This window comes from Ruditapes philippinarum, unplaced genomic scaffold, assembly GCF_026571515.1.
Source record: "Ruditapes philippinarum isolate M1 unplaced genomic scaffold, ASM2657151v2 ctg71_1_1_1_1, whole genome shotgun sequence".
In the NCBI taxonomy this organism is placed as follows: domain Eukaryota; kingdom Metazoa; phylum Mollusca; class Bivalvia; order Venerida; family Veneridae; genus Ruditapes; species Ruditapes philippinarum.
The window spans coordinates 155,958-179,482 of NW_026863691.1; the positions used below are offsets into that span (position 1 = coordinate 155,958).

Below are 23,525 nucleotides of genomic sequence, written 5' to 3' on the forward strand. Positions count from 1 at the left end.
TTAACCTAAAAATAGACTATAGTTTGTCTGGAGTTCCTTATTTAAGGCTTAATCATTTGAGAAATTTTATATTACTTACCGTGGTAAATGAAGGCAGGGAACCAGGCAAGACTGATAATGCATATTGTTATGATTGCTTAAAGATAAAGACCCCACTTAACCATATAACAAATAATGTAAGATATAGCACATGCACGGGTTAAGCATATATCCGAGTGTCTAGTCCAATAAATCTCTTGTTAGTTTGTTGTTGTTGTTTTAAATATATATCTAAAACTCTTACAAAAACTCTAAATATTGCAAATACTTTACTTAGAATTTTTTCATCTGACAAGACATTTATTAACAATCTAGTTCCATATAAATGTACAAGCCTGTATTGAAATTTTATTTTTTGATGAAATTTTAGTTAAAAAAAAGCCCAAACTAGATCTACAATGTATTCGATACAAAATAAAAAGGACTTGTTGACTCGAAATACCTTTGTGGATAGTAGGGGGAGTGAATCTTGCTCTCCAATGCTGTGGTCTTTTCTTTCCTCATTTTTTTTCGTATATTTTCTAGCTTTCCGCTTTTTATGTTTTCAGCGTACTCTTTTTTTCGAGCATGCGCAGTTGTATAGACGAATTTACGCCATATTTGTTAATAAGCAAATCTTATTTTGCGCAAAAATACACAAATACCTTCGGGCTGAAAATTTAACATTAGATAAATTCAAAATAAGTATATATGTCATCGAAATAAAGAAGAGTTTACCATTCAGATTTTATAATAAGGTAATTGCAGAATGTCTAATTTGACGAGTCTTTTCACACAGACCACTTTCATGACTTTGGGTGTGGAGCGTAAAACTCCTTTAAAATCCAAATAAAATGTATATTTTTCAAAACCCAGCACATGTACTTAACATAGTTTTTTTGACCGAACATATATATCATTAAAACATATTATTACATGCTTTTCGGTGGTTTATAGAAATATATCAGTGAGTTAAAAACTGGTATCGATAATTTCACTTTTTGAAACAGTGAAATTATCGATTTGATAATTTCACTGTTTTGAATAATTGAGCCCAGTACGTTGTTTCAGTGAAATACAAGCATTTCACAGTACTGGAAACCAACTTAACTACCTGACGTCGTAAATGCAGTGTTGCATCTAGGCCGCCCGATTTGCGCATGTTTTATGCAGATCGCGCATTTTAATGAAGTCAGTGCGCGCCAAGTCTCGCATCTGACGATCTTTTCAACTTAATTCAGTTTATCTTCATCGTATCAAAAACTATCTCAAACGCTTCAGCCATGTTTGTTTTCACTCGTGGTTATGACTAAAATACGTACTAAATCGCGTGTAGCAGCCTACTGAGTCATCTCGCGTGTGTTTTGTAGTATTCGTCAATATTTTATTTTTTCTACTTCCGTTTTTGAGCGGACAATAACTGTCAAAAAATGCCTGAACGTAAAATAAATGAATTCTTTTCGGTATGTCATATTGTAAGGTAAATGTATGTCCCCCACATTTTTTTCAAATCCCCCACATTTTTCAATTGAGTGGGGGACAATCCCCCATAATTTTGAAATTCTAGATTCAACACTGTAAATGACATCACGTTGTATTATTATTTGGCGCCCTTTTTATTTAGTACTAACTTAAAATGTCTTTTTTAATGTTTCTTTGCATATAATAAAAGAAAATTTGTTTAATGTAATGTAAGATCAAAATATATTTCACCTTGTGAACACCAAAAGTTCATATTTCATTCGTGGCTGCGCCACTCGTGAAATATACCTTTTGGTGCTCACTAGGTGAAATATATTCCGATCTTACACTGAACTAAACAAATATCCTCTATATATTAGATGTATTGAAAAAAAATGTATTTCAACGTCTTGTTGTGTGGCGGCATGGCCGAGTGGTTAACGCGTTGGACTAGTAATCTAATAGGGGTGTAACAATACGGCAAAAACCGTATTGCAATATATTGCCATTTTGCTGAAGCGTATTGCAATATATTGCAATACGTATTGTTGTGTATATGTTTTAATATAAAGTCTTTTAAGATGGAGTAACATTATATATTATTATTATATGTATATATTTTTAGTAGAAACTTAATATAAATGTAAAGAAAAAATAGAAAGTAAAGTGTCACACAATTTGATAAACAAAACTAGTCACATGTGACCTTTCACATCTGAGCCGCTTATATAAATTATGCGGCCGCTTATTGATTTTTAAGTGTACTAGTTGTCGGATACTTTTACCTTACGTTGGTGCCAATAAAATTCGCCAATTAAAGATTTTATGTGAAATTTGTACAAAATTGGCTGGCAATTAATTGAAAATTATGATTTTTATAAAATACCGGTTTTCCAAAAATCATACCGTGGTACGAAATTTATTTTTTCATATTGCAATATATCGGTATACCGGTAAACTGTTACACCCTTATAATCTAATGATCGCTAGCCGCATGAGTTCAAACCCTGTCAGGGGCAAGTCGTTGTTTCATTGAGCAAGAAACTTTACACACATTGCTCAGTACTGTAAACTTTTGCTTTAAATGACATCTCCTCATAAACCACTGAGCCAATTTCATCCAAACTTCACAGGAATGTTCCTTTGGTGGTCACCTTTAAAAATTGTTCAAAGAATTTAATTCCATGCAGAACTCTGGTTGCCATGGCAACCGAAAGAAAAATCTTTAAATATCTTCTTTTAATGCTAGAGCTTAGATATTTGGCATGAAACATCTTCTAGTGAGTGTCTACCAAGTTTGTTCAAATAAAAGCCCTGGGGTCAAAATTGGCCCTGCCCCAGGGGGTCATAGATTTTCCCTATATGCATATAGTAAAAACTTAAAAAATCTTCTTTAAAGAACCCAAAGAGCTAGAGCTAAGATATTTGGCATGAAACATCTTCTAGTGTGTGTCTACCAAGTTTGTTCAAATAAAAGCCCTGGGGTCAAAATTGGCCCTGCCCCGGGGGGTCATTGATTTTCCCTATATGCATATAGTAAAAACTTAAAAAATCTTCTTTTAAAGAACCCAAAGAGCTAGAGCTAAGATATTTGGCATGAAACATCTTCTAATGAGTGTCTACCAAGTTTGTTCAAATAAAAGCCCTGAGGTCAAAATTGGCCCTGCCCCAGGGGGTCATAGATTTTCCCTATATGCATATAGTAAAAACTTAAAAAATCTTCTTTTAAAGAACCCAAAGAGCTAGAGCTAAGATATTTGGCATGAAACATCTTCTAGTGAGTGTTTACCAAGTTTGTTCAAATGAAAGCCCTGGGGTCAAAATTGGCCCCGCCCCGGGGGGTCATTTATTTTTCCTATATGCATATAGTAAAAACTTAAAAAATCCTTTTTTAAAGAACCGTAAGAGCTAGAGCTAAGATATTTGGCATGAAACATCTTGTAGTGAATGTCTACCAAGTTTGTTCAAATGAAAGCCCTGGGGTCAAAATTGGCCCCGCCCCAGGGGGTCATTGATTTTCCCTATATGCATATAGTAAAAACTTAAAAAAATCTTCTTTTAAAGAACCCAAAGAGCTAGAGCTAAGATATTTAGCATGAAACATGTTTAATGGGTGTCTACCAAGTATGTTCAAATAAAAGCCCTGGGGTCAAAACTGGCCCTGCCCCGGGGGTCATTGATTTTCCTTATATGTGTATAGCAAAAACTTAAAAATCTTCTTTGAAAAAACCCGAATAGCTAGAGTTTAGATATTAAGCATGAAACATCTTTAAGTAAATATCTACAAAGTTTGTTCAAATAAAAGCCTGGGGGTCAAAACTGGCCCTGCCCCAGGGGTGTCATTGTTTTTAACTATATGTGTATAGTAAAAACTTAAAAAATCTTCTTTTAAAAAACCCAATGAGCTAGAACTTAGATGTTTAGCATGAAACATCTTCTTATGGGTGTCTACCAAGTCTGTTCAAATAAACAAATAAAAGCCCTTGGGTAAAATTGGCCCGGGGGGGGGGGGGGGGGTGGGGGAGGCTATATACAGGTGAGCGACCTCAGGGCCATCATGGCCCTCTTGTTACATTTCCAATTGTATTTTCACATAATCCAGCAGATAGTATTTTCCATGATGATTTTCAGTTTTAAATTTCAACGTCATTTTAAATAATGCAACAGGCAAATATCAAGTATTGCCGATATACTCCATTGTATGGCTCTGACTACCAGTAGCCAGACTGGTTTTGTATTGTACAGAAATGAAGGTGATAATTTTAATTGTAATCAAGGTAAAGAGTCAACTCGGACTTCTGCCAACTGGCACAGGTCAACTCGGCACAGGTCAACTTGACCGGCTTCTGAAAAAAAAACATATTAAACGTATAAACTTTTCCTTATTAGCCCGGGTCTCCACGATACCGGTGTACATAATTTATACAAGGTTTTTTTCAGATAAAATTTTACTGACTTATAAAAAAGAAGAAATAAACAACTTCATTAACATTTAATCCTCTTAAAACTACATTACAGAGTTCTGTTACATTGAAATTCTCGCTCATTACGAATGTAAACTATGGTCGACCATTTTGTATGAAGTAGTTAAACAGACTAAATGCTACCGTGCACTGGTAAAAATGTTATTTATACGGAAAGCCATTGCAGTTTTAATAGCAAATATATCATTTTAGCATTCTTGTATACATATCTGAAAAAAAAAAAACTTTAAAACAACATAAAAGCATGTGTTTCAATAATTTACTGTTCATCTTTTATTACTCCCATGGGATCTCTGTTTAAGAATCTTTTCCTCCCAATTACAGGTGTATATTATACCATGTGGCTGGATTCAAAAATTCCCTTCGTTTAATTTTAGTGTTGTTGTGATTTTCTGGTCCTTTTATATCATTGAATCTATTTTATTTATATATGATGAACATTAAATATCAATATGGCACTTTACACAGACTCCCTTAAAAGACTGAATGAAACTAACATATGCACTAATGGCTTTCCATAGATTTATTTTTCCCCACCAAAAATGATGTCAAAAGGTCAAGTGACATAGAATGGAGGTTGAATGATGTCAGCACCTGTCATTTTTAGCTCACCTGTCACAAAGTGACAGGGTGAGCTTTTGTGATCGCTTTTCGTCCGTCGTCCGTCCGTCCGTAAACTTTTACTTTAAATGACATCTCCTCATAAACCACTAAGCCAATTTCATCCAAACTTCACAGGAATGTTCCTTTGGTGGTCACCTTTAAAAATTGTTCAAAGAATTTAATTCCATGCAAAACTCTGGTTGCCATGGCAACCGAAAGAAAAAAAACTTTAAATATCTTCTTTTAAAAAACCATAAGAGCTAGAGCTTAGATATTTGGCATGAAACATCTTCTAGTGAGTGTCTACCAAGTTTGTTCAAATAAAAGCCCTGGGGTCAAAATTGGCGCTGCCCCGGGGGGTCATTGATTTTACCTATATGCATATAGTAAAAACTTAAAAATCTTCTTTTAAAGAACTCAAAGAGCTAGAGCTTATATATTAAGCATGAAACAACTTCTAGTGTGTATCTACCAAGTTTGTTCAAATAAAAGCCCTGGGGTCAAAATTGGCCCCGCCCCGGGGGGTCATTGATTTTCCCTATATGCATATAGTAAAAACTTAAAAAATCTTCTTTTAAAGAACCCAAAGAGCTAGAGCTAAGATATTTAGCATGAAACATGTTCTAATGGGTGTCTACCAAGTTTGTTCAAATAAAAGCCCTGGGGTGAAAATTGGCCCCGCCCCAGGGGGTCATTGATTTTCCCTATATGCATATAGTAAAAACTTAAAAAATCTTCTTTTAAAGAACTCAAAGAGCTATGGCTAAGATATTGAGCATCAAACATGTTCTAATAGGTGTCTACCAAGTTTGTTCAAATACAAGCCCAGGGGTCAAAATTGGCCCCGCCCCGGGGGTCATTGATTTTCTTTATATGTGTTTAGCAAAAACATTAAATCTTCTTTGAAAAAACCCGAATAGCTAGAGTTTAGATATTAAGCATGAAACATCTTCTAGTAAGTGTCTACAAAGTTTGTTCAAATAAGAGCCCTGGTGTCAAAACTGGCCCAGCCCCAGGGGTGTCATTGTTGTTTTTTAACTATATGTGTATAGTAAAAACTTTAAAAAAAATCTTCTTTTAAAAAAGCCCAATGAGCTAGAGCTTAAATGTTTAGCATGAAACATCTTCTTATGGGTGTCTACCAAGTTTGTGCAAATAAAAGCCCTTGGGTTAAATTGGCTCTGCAACGTTGGGGGGGGGGGGGGGCCTATATACAGGTGAGCGACCTCAGGGCCATCATGGCCCTCTTGTTTATTTTTTGGGAAAAAAATGTGTTTTGTAGAAAGGCCAATTTATGCAATGGAGGAATAGGATAGTAAAATGCCTGTTGCATTATTTATAGTGATAAGAATTGACCAAACTTGCTTTTTCATCCTCTCAGTCTAAAAGAATGCTGAAGTTAAAATCTGACAAAGGGGAATTTTCTAGTTTAAGATATGCGGACTATCCTTGGGTATACTTTTCTGTTATAAAAGATGGCTTTTTCTGTAAAGTTTGTGAATTTTTATCTTAATTTGACAGAATTTTGTGATAAAAAAATCACAATTTCAGGGATAGGACTGTTGCAAAAAAAATATAAAAAAAAACAACACTGATTATAAAAATATTTTTAAATGTTTGTTCTTTATCTTATATACATAAAACAACATGTACTGCATTTATTAACATGCAATGTATTTTGCATTGTCACAAGGATGGATTGTAATAAATTTTTGTTACACAAATCATTGAAAACTCTTTCAATACCAAAAATGTAATAATTATAATTTAAGAAAACATCTTTCCATGTTTGTAAATAAGTGTTAGTCCAGATATTAAATGCTTGTCAACTGTTGTGTATTTCAGCCAGTCAAAATCAGACAGATTATATGATCATACAGTAATTACACGAATAAACCTGAAAGCCATGTATAAACTAGTTTTTCAACATTTTTAAATTTCTCCAAGTAACTAAAATGCTGCTTTTCCCCCAATTTAAACCCTGGTGTTATAGAAATAAATTTTAAATTTTTCTGTGGAAGCAGGAATTTCATTAAAGTACTACTTAAAAATTGATGTTACAATTTATTTATTTTCAGTTGGCAACCATGGCAACTACAGATTATCCAAACCCGTATGAAAATACAAGTTACCAAAGTTACCAAGATCCTTATGCTGAAACACAGAACAATTATAACTACAATGATTACAACCAAACATACAGCGAAACAAACAGTAATGAGGCATACCAGTCAGAAGAAAGCTATGGGGGATATCAGGACTCTTACACTGGCAACAATGATAATTATGGGAGTGACCATTCCAGTAGGAGTGGAGACCAAGAAGAAAGAGACAGGTAAATACTAAATTAACATTTTAGATCCATATCGTCTGTTGATATGCTGTTAAAATTGGTTGTATTTTCAGCCTGTACATAAAATTTAAAATATCCCTATGACCTTGGCCAAATTGGTTGTTTTTGCTGGCACATCTGTTGCCTTGGATAAAAACGAAAACGATTTTCTCTTAACTGCTTCTCCCACAGCACACGAAAAAATGTATAAAAACTTGAAGAAAATTGATTTTTTTTTTCACAGGCAACATAGAAAGAATCGGTCAGAGCGTAGACGTGAAATGAGGAGTGGCGGTCATGATCGTCATAGAGACAGAGACAGTTCAAGGAGTAGAGACAGAAGAGATGACAGATATGATGTATGATTTTTAGCTCGACTTTTCTATGAAAAGGGGAGCTATCCTACTCGCCCCGGCGTCGGCGTTGACGTCACACCTTGGTTAAGTTTTTCGTACCACCCCACTTTAATTTCAGAAGTATTACAAGTATGGCTTTGAAACTTACCATACTTGTTCACCATCATAACCTCCATCTACAGACAAGAGTACATAACTCTGTCAAGGTTTTTGACAGAATTATGGCCCTTTTTTGACTTAGAAAGTGTATTGAGCTTGGTTAAGTTTTTTGTACCACCTCACTTTATTTCAAAACCATTGGAGGTATTGCTTTGAAACTGACCATACTTGTTTACCATCACGACCTTCATCAACAGACAAGAGGACATAACTCTGTCAAGGTTTTTGACAGAATTATGCCCCTTTTTGACTTAGAAAATACATTGAATATGGGTAAAATCCACTTATTGCCTTAACCAGGGCTCACGCTGTCGGTCGCCATAGTCGCCATTTGCGATTATTTTATAAGATTGGCGATTATTTTTGCATTTTGGCTACAAAATCTGGCGATTATTTTTTACTTCCAACAGTGTTTATGTAAGGTATAAAAATCGATAATGAATGCAGAAGACCCAATTAACACCAGCGGGGTGCATTCAATTGAGTGTCAACTTTTACCGGTCACGTGCTGCTAACTATATTGCCCGAGGTGATAAAATACATGCGAGATGTATAATTGTATAAGTACTTTAAAGATATTGTCCAGCATTTATAATAGCCATCAAATATCCGTCAGTTAGCCACAAAAATCGTTTTAAAATTGATAAACTGGATATTGACTTACCCAAAATTTACCGTGAATTCCAGTAATTGCAAATTTTGATTTTTTTTTTGTTTTAAGCTACTTGACTAAATCGCCAGTGGAAAACAATGGTAAAATATTTAAAAAGTATTAAATTCCAAATAACTATTTGCACAACAACCAAAATTGTGAATATTTCTTCAGAAAACAGGAAAAATCCGATTGTCACATATTTTCGCGACACCGATAATTTTGATATTTATTTAAAGGTGAAATAAGCTATGTTCTGTTTAAAAATCTTTACTACTATTGCAGTAAATTTGTATTACATTGGTGATGATGATATTTTTCAGTTAACTATTCAGAAAAAAGGCTGCATTCTGTGAATGAGTTTGCAAACTTGTGTTATTTCTATAGGCTAATATGACCTAGATCTACTCCAGTTCTGTATGAAATGTGGAAATTGACAGTGGTTATAGCTGATAAAATTTGATTAGAACAAACAAAAAAAGTTGTGTGATAACAGCATTATGTAAAGTTATAATAAATCTTTAATATTATTGTTATACAGTAATTATACTAATTATAACGTTTTTATTCTGTTCTATAATTACAATTAAAGTACGTTGTGGTTCTATTTTAAAAAAAGGTAGTTATCAATATACACAAATGTATCAGTTTATTAGAGAATCCTTATAAAACTGAAAGATATGAATTTATGTTATGTTTATTTAATCAACTGCTTATGTTGTTAATCGCTAATTCGTGAAAAGTCCGCTGAACTTTTGGCTATTATTTTTTTAAGTAAAAATTATTGGCTATTATTTTATTTGAGCCAGTGTGAGCCCTGCCTTAACCCTTTGAGATATTGCTTTGAAACTTTTAATGCTATTTCACATCATTACCCCCATCTGTACGCAAGAGAAGGTAACTCTGTCAAGGATTTGTTTTAAAAATTAAGGCCTTTTATCGACTTAGAATCTTGGTTAAGTTTTTAATTATAAGGTAACTATAATACTTTCACATACAAAGTCAAATCTATATATTATGCTGATTGTACAAAAATATACTGCTTCCTTGGCATAGATTTCTTGAAAAATTATGTTATTATGTCATTTACCAAGGTGTTCTGAGTGACGTAAAAATACCTTATTCTCTCAAAGTGGGTTTAATACTATTAAATTTATTTAAGGCTCAACTCAGTTTTTTTTTCTTTCTTACCAGCCCTCTTTTGACATAAACATTTCAAACTTTGCTGCAGTGTTCAAGGGTATCACACAATTCAGTAAAATAATTCTTCACTAAATATCTTAATGCTCATGGCCATTGTTCACTTTAAAAATACAGAGATTCTTGTATTGCCTTTTACTGCAAAAACTTTTTTTATTGGCAAGCAATAAAAAAGTCGAGCGCGCTGTCTTACGGACAGCTCTTGTTTGTTGTTGTATTCAAAATTTCAGAGTACTTGATACTGTTTTTATAGAGCTCCACTTATATTTTAGTGATATTGTAAATACGTTTGAATTTAACCCTTCCCTTCTGTCAAATTAGGCTGACAATGCTTGAAACATTTTTCAGCCATCATAAGGGTTGAAGTCAAAACTTGAAAGATAATTGGAAACTTACGTACTACAGTAGTCTCATAATGAGTAAAAGGAAGGGGAAACAATGATCCCCTAAAACTAAAGTGGTTGTACATTCAGCCCCTGAAAAATTAATTTTTATGTTGTATTTATAATATTGACAAAGAGTAATGATTTATGATAGGTCTTGGTATTGTATATTTGTTGTAAACTGAATACATTTATATGTGAGATGGTTTGTATTATAGAGAGATAGGAGGGATAGAGATGATGATAGAGCTGGGGAGAAGTGGGTTACAGACACACCATCTAATACAGTCATTCTACAGAGGCTGCCCACATGTATTGAAGAAAAAGATGTAAGTTCAAAATTTCTCACTGACCAATCGTAAATGAGAGCTTGAACAAAAATTAATTTTACATAATGTGTATTTATTCAACAATGTTGTAAAACATTGTAAAACATCAACTTATAAAATTCAATTTTCTTTAACTTTAAAGGTTTCATAAAATATATTTATAGTTTCCAAATGGTACTGGTAGTACCAGAATTTATGCACAAACAGGTATGTGGTGGTCCCCAACAAAACAAGCTTGAACCAATCCAAGACAAAAATCAGCTCAAGGGTCAAAGTATTGAGCATATTTGTGGTGGGCATGAGCAAATTTGTTGTGGGCATAGTTTGAGAACATTATTTTTTAACCAAACATGACATTTTATATTTTGTTTTACAGATCAAAGCTGAACTGATGATGTTTGGGGCCCCAATCAGAGATGTGCGTCTTATGAGAAAAAGTTCAGGTTAGTATCGGAACCAAGTCAAAATATTTTTACATTACTAGGGGTACCATACTGTGCCATTGTATGTATATGTCAAGCCATCTTATTATATTGTCCCTGATATGTTTTTTATGGTCCCACTGAATTGCCAGAAACATTCTTCCCTTTACAGTATTGAAATTGACTTGCAAATTTGTTTAAACATTTCTGAAAAAACACAAAAACATATTTAACATTTAGAATATCTAATACTTCTTTTGTTTCAGATAATAGTATTTGATTATAATTAGTTGATCTTGCCATCAAATGCCATTTAATACTTCAACCTAATAAATGTTTTAGATATTAAAAAAAACATTTAATATGTCTGGTGTTTACTTGGTACATTTTGGTACAATATTATAGAACTTAATTCGAAAAGGGTGAAATATTATTTTTTGAAGGTAAGTTCGGATAAATTTTAATATATATACAATGCTCGTAATTTGGAGCTGATTCAAATAATGAAAATTAACATTCTGTCCAACCTGATAAATCGTTGCCTTGTCTGTTGGTACATGGAAGACTTGATATTTTCAATTAATTGCTCAATTTGGAAATAAAATATGAGCAATTTTGGTTCTTTTAAGTTCACATGTTCAAGAACTGAAGATTCCATTTACTTTATACACAAACTGTACACATAAATGGTAAGTATGTAAGCAAAGTAATACATTGAGAATGATTTCTAGGTCGTTCTGGCATATTCAGTGGGTGAATTTTTTTTTATTGACAAAACATTGTGGTATGACCTGTTAACCTGTTATAAAGCATATTATTGCTTCAGGTGCCTTAGTTAAGAATTTATCAAAACTTTAATATTAAAACATGACACATTATGATTATGTACAGGTGCCTCAAGAGGGTTTGCTTTCGTCGAGTTTCAGAATCGAGACGATGCTGTACGCTGGATGGATTCAAATCAGGTTTCTAACGACAAGCTTACTACCGTTATATATGTATAACCATTGTGATACGGTATAGTAAACACAAAACTGATACAGCTCGCTCACAACACAATTATTTATGTGTGTGCAGAAAAAAAAAATTTGTTGGAAAGATAAGAAGCCGTTAGAGGGAGGGCAAATATAGCATTTTAAGATTCGTTTAAAAATGTGGGAAGGGAAATGTGGGTGAAGATTTTCTGGGTGAAATAAGGGGAGATTGATATGTTAATACAAAGTATTTTGATTTGAGTTGTGTGAGAAAATATTAAAGAACTGAAGGGTGAAGTACATGTACAGGGATGGGCACTTTCTGAAGCTGTTTGGGAAATTAAGGTTTGAGAAAGTTTGACTTGTGGGGGATAGAGGATTCAAGTTTTGGAGAAGAAAATTTTATGCATGCTTCTATGAAGATAAAAAAAAATGCTATCAATTCAAGAAATTTGATTGTGATCATTTAGGAAATGAACAGAGAACTATTTAAGGTACCATGTTTTCCAGTTATACATATTACAAGACTTTTCTTTGGCAATTTTTTTTGTGGTTTCATTATCCTTTTGCTAAAAAGTTTGTTTTTTTTATACTAACCGAATACACTATATTGAAATACCATTCCAGTCATTGAAAGAGTTTCTCTATTTCACACATTTTATTGAGGAAAAAAGAAAATATTTCTCGATAAATTATAATGACAAGAGACTTATGATGCATAACATCACTTTGTTGTTCATACATCATTTTTTAATGTTGCCAGATTTTGAAAATACATAATATTTCACAGAATATTAATATCATTTTGATTTTGTTTAGTAAATACATGAACAAATATTATATTCGAGGCATTTTGAGAAGTTGTAAATTCAAGACTTGGCAGCATTAAAGAATTAGAAAATGAATTATCATTGTACCTTCAAATAACATTTTCGTCTGGTCAATAGTAGACCTGTGTTTGCATTAAGCTGTGAACTTGACAGAGTCATTTCAGTACACAGCATTTTTCTCTGACATTTAAATCTAAAAGTGCCAGTTGACCTTCAGTCCATAAAGTTACTATGCAATAAAAGTTGGATAGCTGTTTGGTTATATAGTGAAATAATTACAGATGGGAAATAAAGAGAAACAGTTTGTAAAAAACAACAACATTATATGTGTATGCAGGGTAAGGTCAGATGGCACAAAAATCCCTATTTTAAGTCGTCATAAGATGTAAAGGGAATAATTCACAAAATATTCTATCGTATTTTGACATTATAAAAAATGCACAAAAAAAAAATCAAACCAGATCAACCATTTAGTCACTGTCATACAGTGCACTCAAACAAAGGTGCCCTCAAGGTGGAGTTTTCAGCCCCTTTCTTTCTATGTCAAACTCATATACTAATTGTGTAAATGATTTATTAATTGCAGAAAAAGTTGATCCTGCAGAATCAGTACACATGTTCGATGAACTTCAGCACGCCCAAAGATCCAAAGGATAAACAGATGGTACATCGCATGGACTGGATTTGTGTAAAGGTATTGTGACGTTTATACACTTTAATACATATATGTATGTTATTTGTGTATTTCAAATTTGGTATTTATTACACCACAAAATCTTTTTTAAACTAATTTTTTTGAAGTTGAAATAATATATAAGCTAAGAGCTTTAGACTGTTCTTTATTCCAAGTACTTAAGAAGTAGGTTTTACAATTTTCCAAAATATGAATTACTTTAAACAATTATTGGCAGTATTTTCGAGACTTTAAATTATTGAAAAAACAACTTGTGTGAAATTTGTTCAGAGCATAGTGTTACACAGTTACACAGTGTGGTTAATGCTTCCGAGGGATCACTTTGTTTCCAGAATTTTGTTATATTCGTAAGAAAAAATATATATCCTGTACTAAAAGAGGTAAAAAGTTAAAGAATTTAAATCACTTTGGAGAGGGCTGTGAAAAAGTTTGAACTCCGGCGGTTTTATTATTAGTGTAAATGTTTTTATTTTCTACAGTGTGGCGTACATAATTTCAAGCGGAGAGACTATTGCTTTAAGTGCAACATGTCCAGATATGGTAAGCTATAAAATAGTAGACACTGATCAGATGTAAGGGTGAAAATCATTTGAAATATACACTTTCACACTGTTTTATTACATTGCATACCTTTACAGTGTAACTTCCGAAAACCGAACACCCATGGGACTTGTCAAAAAGTTCGGATTTCAGAGGTTTCCGGAATTCAGAGGTTTATGATAATGTGGACAAGACTAAGCCACTTAATATCACTAAATGTCAAGGACGATGTGGCCATTACTGTAATATATCAGTTTGTAAAAATGTTGTTAATTGCATAAACTTACATATCGTCCGATGCTAGTTAATTAATTATTACATCAAATGCAATAAAATCCCTAAAGACGTTTGATACATACATTGTCCCATTAATTGTCATTTAATCCACTAATAAACACTTCAAATTAAATGACCGCCGTAAATTACTTTGACTAACCGCATCACTTCAAACATACCATTTCAGTTTGTGATTTTAACGCGTGTCAAATTACACGATCACCGCTAATTAGTAAACAATCGATAGGGAGATTAAATCTTCCTGCAGGGTTTACAATGTATTTCACACCTTTGGATATGTCCGGTTTTTGGAGGTAAAATTGCATTGATTTGACTCTAATTTTTCGAAAATATCGTCCGGAATTCAGAATTTAGAAGTTCCGGAATTCAGAAGTATTATATAAATAGAAAATAGAAGGGAAAAATCGGGACCGAAAAAATTGTTCGGTTTTTAGAAGTTTCCGGATTTCAGAAGTTCCGGAATTCGGAAGTTACACTGTATTACATTAAAATGTATTTGCAGTGATTTTCCTACTTATATAACAGACTCCGAAAAAGGGCCTCTTCCCAATTGAAATTTTCTTTAAAATCATGCAGTTTTCCCAAAATCTGAACTGAAACATGCTTTTTTCTTCCCAAATTAGCAATTTTAGCGATAATTTTTCCCAAAATCAAGAGGCTAAGGCCTCTTCCCAATTAAGCGAGAAAAATCACTGATTTGAATATAATTATAGTATTAAACTGTTATTTTGGGCTTACTGTAATGTAATTAAGTCTCAACAATTCTTTCAAAGGTATTGAAGTATTCAAAATTGATCATAGGCAATGTGTATTTTTAAGGAGATATAAGGGTTATATTGAAAAGGGAATTACATCATAACATATACTATGTTTATATTGACAGTACCTGGGATAGTAATAACTATGGTAGATTTATGGTGATATTTCAATTTGCTAGAAGAAATACTTTCGTTTATTTTAGAATCTGGGAAATCACAGGCAGATGGATATGACCATGTTGGAACTAACCCATGCAACAGTAAGTCTTCTTACAAGATTTCTTGTTTGACTTGATCTCCTTCATTCTTGAAAGTTATTTATTTGGATTGAATATGCACACATTTAAATAAATAAAAGTGTAAGGAATAAAAAAACATAAAATATTTACTTGAGAAATGTGCTGCTTTAAAAGAAGGCTGGAAATTAAGAGAAGGCATCTATCTACTTTTGATAGTTTCTTTACTATACGATTCATAGCTGGTAATTCGATACTGGAATAACTTTGCTCTTTTTGGAACATGGTGAATTTTTTTCACTTAACACATTGTATCTCAAGAAATATATTCAGATATACAGCATTATCATTTATAGGTATTTAGTTTCATGTAGTACAAATATAATATTAATGGTTATTTTACAGCATTAGTTTTGCGAGGCCTGGATGCTTTGACTACGGAGGAGTCAATACTGCGGGCATTGAATGCTGTGACACAACTGACATGTAAAAATATCCAGGTTGTGAGGGATGCTACGAGTCAGGCTTCGCAGGGGTTTGCGTTCGTTGAGCTCGGATCAGTGGCCGAGTCAGTTAATGTGCTCGAAGTATTGAAACAGATGAATCCTCCATTAGAAGTGGATGGAAAACAAATTCTTGTGGCTTTTGCCAAGAACACTTTCACTACCTCGTAAGTTGAAACACTTATAAAGCAAAATGTTTATTTTAGTAGTTTAATGTTATTCAAATTTTAAAGAATTAGATAGAGCTTCCCTAAAATTGCTATCTAGTTTCTTTACTTTAAAACACAGAATTTGGAGTTCTTCTGTGTGTAATATGATTGTTTGGTGTATGTAGGAAGTTAAAATTATGTGACCTTTAAGTTTACAGTGTGTTTTTTGACATATAATTTAAGAACATACATTTACTGGTAAACCATTTTAGCAAGTTTTGTATGCAACTATTTAATGATTGAATTAATTTGGCATTGTAATACTTTATTGTAATTTTACTTAAAATCTTTCTTTTATGTTGTGTATCAGTATGGCAACTATAAACGCAGCTGGTCAGCAAAGTTGGGACCAGTCTAGTGGGGAATATTACCAGAACTATGATTACAATCAGTACGACCAGTCGGGTTATTACTCGGGACAGTACTATGATGGACAGAGTTATGACTACTCAAATTACTACACAGAGTCTGGTGATACTGCAACCACATCAACTTCAGGTACATATATGTGTATAAAATAAAAAAAAAGACATAAATGAGCTAGGAAAGAGGTTTCCAGAATAACCTGTAGAATCTAGAACCATTAATATAAAAACAAATCATGAAGTTTTGAATTTCTTTGTTTGGTAAATAACTGTTGGTGATCATAATGATCTCTGCAATTAAAACATGGAATAATAATGTTATCAAATGTCTAAAAAAGAGAGGAGGATTATTTCAAAATATATTTCAAATTAATTATTAGAACCATAAGGCAATGTCTTATATTAAGTACCATGTGATGGCCGGATGGTAAGGGTCCATACTCTTGGTGCCTGAAAGGGCGGATGGACCCTTAATAAGCATTAACCATAGACTACAGATTATATGGGTAATTGACTTCTGGATTGTTGCAGTCAGTGTACAGAAAGAAAACTTGTATCTTCTGTATTTTACTGATGTCTGGTAGATAAACTGGTAATAAGTTATTTCTAAAACTGGAGGATTTTGTTGTGTTCAACATAGATGACATACATGAAATAATATTGATTTTTCAGTGGACTCTACAAATGCAGCGGCTGCAGTGGCCCAGGCTGCAATACAGCAAGCTCAGGCAGCTAAACATTTCCAAAAACAGGTCAGTCACTTTCATATGTTGGTTATATCAAACTTAAAAAGTGAAATCCATTGATTTCTGCAAAACTACTTGAATGTATGAAGTATAAACAATATTTAATGTTGTAGTTTATGGTGATGTGAATGGTTAACGTACTTTTGTTACCATAGTTTCTAGGAACGAAATGTGTTTTTATCAACTAGATATTGGTGTATTAATATAATGTAAGTATCTTTATAGAAAAAACATATAGTAAAATGAAACATTATGAAACACAAATGGTTATTAAATTACCATAAGTTAATATGTATTAAATATAATATTCTGTAATTTTAGGCCCAGCAACAACAGAAGATAGCAGATATGTCTACAGAGGAGAGATTGGCTCATCAGGCCCAGGCCTGGAAACAAAAAACTGATGATAAACCTACGCAACAACAGCAACAACAAGAAGTTACAAAATATCGTAAGTTACTCTAGAAATGTAAATTATGTAGGATAAATCTTATCTGATACTATATTTTTCTTAATTCATCTTAAACTAGGTTTACTTGGGAGATAAACTTATAAAAGAATACTGGGTCTGTTTGTTTGAAATCCAAAAGTGTGCAGGACATGATTCTTTTTGTATGGTCACATTTAAGTTCTCTGTTACAACTTTCTCAAAATTAGAAGACATAAGAGTTTCCGTAAATCTTGATCAATAATTGGTACAATATAGAAAGGGAACTTGTAGGCAAGAAAGTTATAAATCTGAAAGTTTAGGTACCTCATAAATTAGTGATTTCACTTAGCTCATTAGTCAGATGTTATTCTAAACAATCAACATGTTTTGCAGCTGCACCAGATGTTAGTTTATACCAGTATGACGAGACATCCGGCTACTATTATGATCCTATCACTTCTCTCTACTATGATGCCAGCTCTCAGGTATGTTTTCATCTTAATGTTCTGTATGATTTAGTGTATGGTTTTCTGATAATCAGTAAGGATTTACGTATCTGTTGACTACAATGTTGAGCTATAACTTAATAATAAGAGACTGCTGATTGGCTACAGAGCAATATTAGTCAGACAATCAAACATGACCTTTCTGTCATTATTTCAGGCACGTTAAATTAGATTGCTAGAAACAAATTTTTGATAGGGGTAAGGTGATATTACTCATATACTGAATATGATCACATAAAGCTGTAGAGTAAGTAATTCAAAGTCAATGACTATCCACAAACCACTATTAAGCCCCTTTCTTATTGTCATGGTTGTCTGTAATATTTCAGTACTACTATAACAGTACAACAGGTCAGTTTATGTACTGGGATGCAGAACAATCTACATATTTACCTGCCCCTAATGATGACTCTCAGTCAGATATGAGATCACTCGATAATAAAGATGGAAAGAAAGATGGGAAAGATAAAAAGGAGAAAGTCAAAGTTGCAAAGAAAATTGCAAAGGTATTATTTTGACTCAAATACTATTTTGCAATAATATCATTTCATTTCAAGGGTACAAAATTCTAGTAAATATTTGTTCTAAGTTGCTTTAACACACTCTGAATTTCAATGGTACAAATGTTGTCTTTCATCCATATTTCATGATTTAAGGTGAGGTATTTATGTTAATGGAATAAAACAAAGGACTTGTTTCAAATAAAAACTTCCAAATTCAATAGGTAAAAAAGGAAAGATTAAAAAAGTTCAGTTTCAGAAAATTTCTCACAAATTAAAATTCACGATGCCCAATATCTGACTTGTAATTTTACTAATGATACCAGCATGGACTTAAAAATGATAAAAGTGCCTTTATGCCACTGAATAATAACTTTGTTTATTGTTTAGGATATGGAAAAATGGGCTAAGTCTATGAATGCTCAGAAAGAGGCTGTGAAAGATGGGATGAAGAAGATCAATATGCCAAACCTCTCTGGTAGGAAAGAATCGGCTACTGCAGATGCTGGTTTTGCAATCCTTGAAAAAGTGGTATGTGTTGCTGGTATATACCTTAACCAAACAGTAATGTCAGAAATTATGAGATTATTGTGACAGTCTTGTGTGGCATACATATTTTGTAATCTTTGCATTGTTAAAATATTTCTTGTGTAGAAGCTATTCTTCTTAACAGTTATTTCAAGGTGCTGTCTTTTGACCCTTATCACATCAAAATATAATTGATAATTGACATTATTTAGTTAGGATGTAAAAAATGCAGTATTTCTTTTTGTTTTATGTGACCAAGTGTGTATAATGGTGGTTTTTTTTACAGAAAAGTGTGCCAACAGAAGACAAAAAGTTGATGCCTCCACCACCTATGGTTTGTATACTACACATTGATTTTATATCAAAATTTTATCAGAATGTCCTTTGGCTTAAAGAAATTGGGAAATTAAAATAAATTTTGATATACTATGGAATTTATTTGACATGTACTACACATGTCATTGTGATTAAAATAATAAGATAAGTTTGAAGAGTTAACATTTTGTTTATACAAATTTTGGTATGTATGTTATTTTAAAAAGATGGGTGTGAGTTTTTATAATAGACGTAAAAAACTTTACTTCATTTTGATAACTTTGCAGTAATCTTACCGTTGCATATTCCTTCAGTAAATTTGTTTAGCTTTTCAGAGCAAAGTAGGAATTTTTCTAACCGTTTTAAGCCTTACCTAGCTTATTCTGAAAGATTTTAGTGTTTGTAATCAGTAAAACTAGTGACAAACTTCATATTTTCACCTTGATATCCCAAAAATTGATCACCAGTTCTAAAACTGAAAGCTGGATATGTCCACTTCAGAAATACAGAAGGTTGAATGCATACATTTTCTAAACTGATTATATACTGTACTAGTTGGACTGTAGGTAAGAGATCTTTATCCTGAAAAGTGCAATCCCTTTATAGTCTACTTCTGTATATTTTGCAGCCAGGGGGAAGTACTCCCACCAGTGAAGAGAAGGCAAAGCTGGGGTTAGTAGCATCGTATGGAGGTGACTCTGATGATGACGACGATGATGACTCAGCAAATGGATTTGATGAAAGTAAACTGTTAGATCATTCAAAGAAGGCTTGTCTACTGTGTAAGAGACAATTTCAGAGCAAAGAACAATTGATGAGACATGCTCAAATGTCTGACTTGCACAAGGTATTGTCTTTTTATCTGGTTTTACTGTTTGTCTCTGTTTTTGTTTGTTTGTTGTTTTTTTACACTATGCACATAATTATGATATCCTGTTAAGCATATCTATTACTTCAAATGCAGAACATGTACTTCAGAGTCAATTTGGTTGAAAACTCTATGATACTATGCCACTTTTGCTGATTTAGTAATGTAATTAATTCATATTGAAAATGTTAGCAGTTACTCAAACAATAATTTTAAACATGTACATTATTTGAAATTCTGAAAAACCTTTAATATATCTATTTGCCAGCATACAACAGAAATGCTGTTAAGAGACTATTTTATACGTGTTTATCATGATCTTATACAAACAAGTGTAGACTGTAAAGTAAAATTGGTGCTTAATATAACCAACAAAAGAAAGTTTCCCCAGGTGACATATGAATTTTTTTCTCTATAATCTTGAAGGATTTGTATAGCATGGTAAGATAGAATTTCATAGATATATCTGTTAAAAAGGAATGTTCATGTCTATTTTGTGATGAATGATTATTGTATTGTTTCTAACATAAAGTTACGTTTTCTGATTTCAGCAAAATTTAGAGTCTATGCGTCAGTCTCAGGGTGTTGGAAGTTCTCAAGGAGGGTCAGGGGGAATGCAGGTATTGTTGAAAATAACTGAAACAGTTCTTACATTGTAGACCATATCTTGCACAATTTTTTTTGCTATGCTCAAGATCATAAAAATTGCTAAAATTAAACTGGTGAAAATGAAAACAAGTGTGCACAGCTTTCTTCTTAATGCTTGTTTGTGTCTTCACAAGTACAAATGTATATGATATTATGATGCACAATGGTTTTGTAATGTTGTTGTTCTCTTGCTCAACAGCGAGTTATTGTTCCAGTGACAATTACATTATAACTGCTCAGATTGACTAGCTTGTGTTTAAGTTGATATTAAACCAAAAAAGTAAAGCAAAAATGTATAAATGTTTTATATTTTACAGTACCGTGACAGAGCTAAGGAAAGGCGGGAAAAGATTGGATCACTTGCTCCACCACCCAGAAAACGTCCAGCACCACCACCGCAACCGTAAGTTGAGCAAAACAATTGTCAGAAATTATTCTTCCTTCTAAATGACTTAAAAAATGTCTCAATCTTTATCTTGCATGAGTATTGAAGGGATTTTCTAAGTTTTGGGCTTAATTTAAGAAAGTGTTGTTGATAGATTGCCTCAATCTGTAGTTAGGTATTGATTCATTTTCTGTTGTTAATTGGGGCTTTTGAGCTGGCTTTCAAAAGTTCAGTTGTTTTGAACTAATGCTTGATATAGGTTGAAAAATTTCCATTAGTCAGTATGTTTTTATTACATGAATATTGTCACCCTATGAAAATTAGTGATATACCATAAGCAATTATTTAAAAGAGGATATTTGATTAAAACAAACTTAAAGTGATATGCACGACTGTCATATTTGTCTTGTTATTAGAGATTTGTTACAGGTTAAGTTATTTTTTCTGACATTTAATTGCTTTTTCAGATATGAGCAGCCAACTAAAGCTGGACTTGGGTCAGACAATATTGGTAGTAAAATGTTACAGAAGATGGGCTGGTCATCAGGGCAGGGACTTGGTAGATCAGGACAGGGCATCATTAATCCCATTGAGGTGAGGAAATATAAATATAAGTTCTTTTGGTGCATTTTTGTGCTCTTTATAATTATGATAAATTGATATAGACCCAATGCTTCAAGGTATGTTTTCAGAGTTCATAATACTTACCTAGTTATAGGTAATATTTTACAGCATCTGTGGCCAAGCGGTAAAGGTAATTGACTTCAAACCACTAGCCCCTAACTACTTTGAGTTTGAATACCTTCAGGGACTTTGAATTTTGTCATGCGAGGAAGCAATCCAAGTAGTCTAAATAATGTTGGTTATTCTACTCCCTTAAAATAATGAATAGAGTGACCCCTGAGGTCTTCCTTCCATTAGTGCAGTTGGAAAGTCACCATGTTGGTGTGATGTAAAACCCAACCCCAAAAAATGGAAAAGAAATATTGTAATAAAATGTTGTTGCATAATTTGAGCCGCACCATGACAAAACCAACATAATGGGTTTGCGACCAGCATGGATCCAGACCAGCCTGCGCATCCGCGCAGTCTGATCAGGATCCATGCTGTTCGCTATCAGTTTCTCTACTTGTAATAGGGTTGGTAAGCGAACAGCATGGATCCTGATCAGACTGCGCGGATGCGCAGGCTGGTCTGGATCCATGCTGGTCGCAAACCCATTATGTTGGTTTTGTAATGACGCTGCTCATTTGTTGTTTCTGAGTCCTATATAACTATAAGACTTTTATGTTATTAATCGAACATATGTTTTACAGGCAGAAAGACGGAATTCAAGTGCTGGACTAGGTATGCGGGGATCTAAAGTTAATATAGAGGAGACAGACAATTATAAAGATGCTTTAAAGAAAACTTTGTTTGCAAGATACAATGATATGGATTGAGCTGACTTAGAAAAAAACAAACATTTTTAACCAGAAATATTTTATTGTGTAGTCAAAGATAGGACAAAAACAATGGGCTGTTGGTACGAAGGTTGTTTATATTACTGTATGGAGGACGAGTTGTTATTATTTAAGTTTAAGATCAATATATGCAATAGTCTCAGGGGTTTTTCTGTTGACTTGCTGGTGTAACTCTTATGACAGATTAGAGGGATGCCTTTAACATAGTACATTAAGAGAGAAGAGTATAAATTGATAGCCCAGTTACCTCACAAATAAACTGTGGCTTTGTGCAGGCCAAGTTAGGTGGCCCTTTAAATCAGTCCTTGAAAAGGGATCTTCTGGAGCGGGCAGGAAGTTGGCAAACCGGCACGGAGTGTGTAAACGAGATTTGGAGTAAATGTTGAAACAAAAAATTATTTGCATTGATATGTGGACCTTTCATTTAGTGGTGTAATTTTTTATTGTATTTTTCGTGATGTGTTTGTTTTACTTCCAACTATGTATATATATTTGAATTAAATTCAAGATTATTTTTGACATTTTATTGAAATTATGCTAAAAGAAATAAATATCATAAGAGGACTTTATTAGTTTGATGTTGTAATTGTTTGAGTGACATAGTAGTTAGACTCATTCTGGTAGATTTACTAAGCAAAAGGCCCTTGAAATGTGCCAAATAGACCCATAAGGAGCCAAATAGAGCCCTAAGGATCTCTTTATGCCAAGAACTAAGGAAAGGAGTCCAAAAAGGTGCCATATATAACATTGCTATATCCTATGCAATAAAGGCAGATATATATACACTGGATTATAAGTTTATTTTGAATACTAAAAGAAACGACAAAAAAT

The 23,525-nt window shown here is 33.0% G+C and overlaps 1 protein-coding gene across 1 annotated transcript; it reads left to right on the forward strand.

Moving 5' to 3' along the window:
• The first annotated feature begins 602 nt into the window (after positions 1-602).
• Positions 603-23,258, forward strand: LOC132723015 (RNA-binding protein 5-like). Its single transcript, XM_060707664.1, has 22 exons — positions 603-776; positions 7,145-7,401; positions 7,643-7,757; positions 10,367-10,477; positions 10,854-10,920; positions 11,791-11,864; positions 13,290-13,397; positions 13,877-13,937; positions 15,196-15,252; positions 15,634-15,898; positions 16,251-16,438; positions 16,978-17,057; positions 17,373-17,502; positions 17,875-17,966; positions 18,317-18,493; positions 18,878-19,018; positions 19,302-19,349; positions 19,959-20,177; positions 20,750-20,818; positions 21,164-21,249; positions 21,699-21,825; positions 22,548-23,258. The coding sequence occupies exons 2-22, from the start codon at positions 7,154-7,156 to the stop codon at positions 22,671-22,673; spliced, it is 2,589 nt and encodes an 862-aa protein (XP_060563647.1). The 5' UTR covers positions 603-776; positions 7,145-7,153; the 3' UTR covers positions 22,674-23,258.
• The last annotated feature ends 267 nt before the right edge of the window (positions 23,259-23,525 follow it).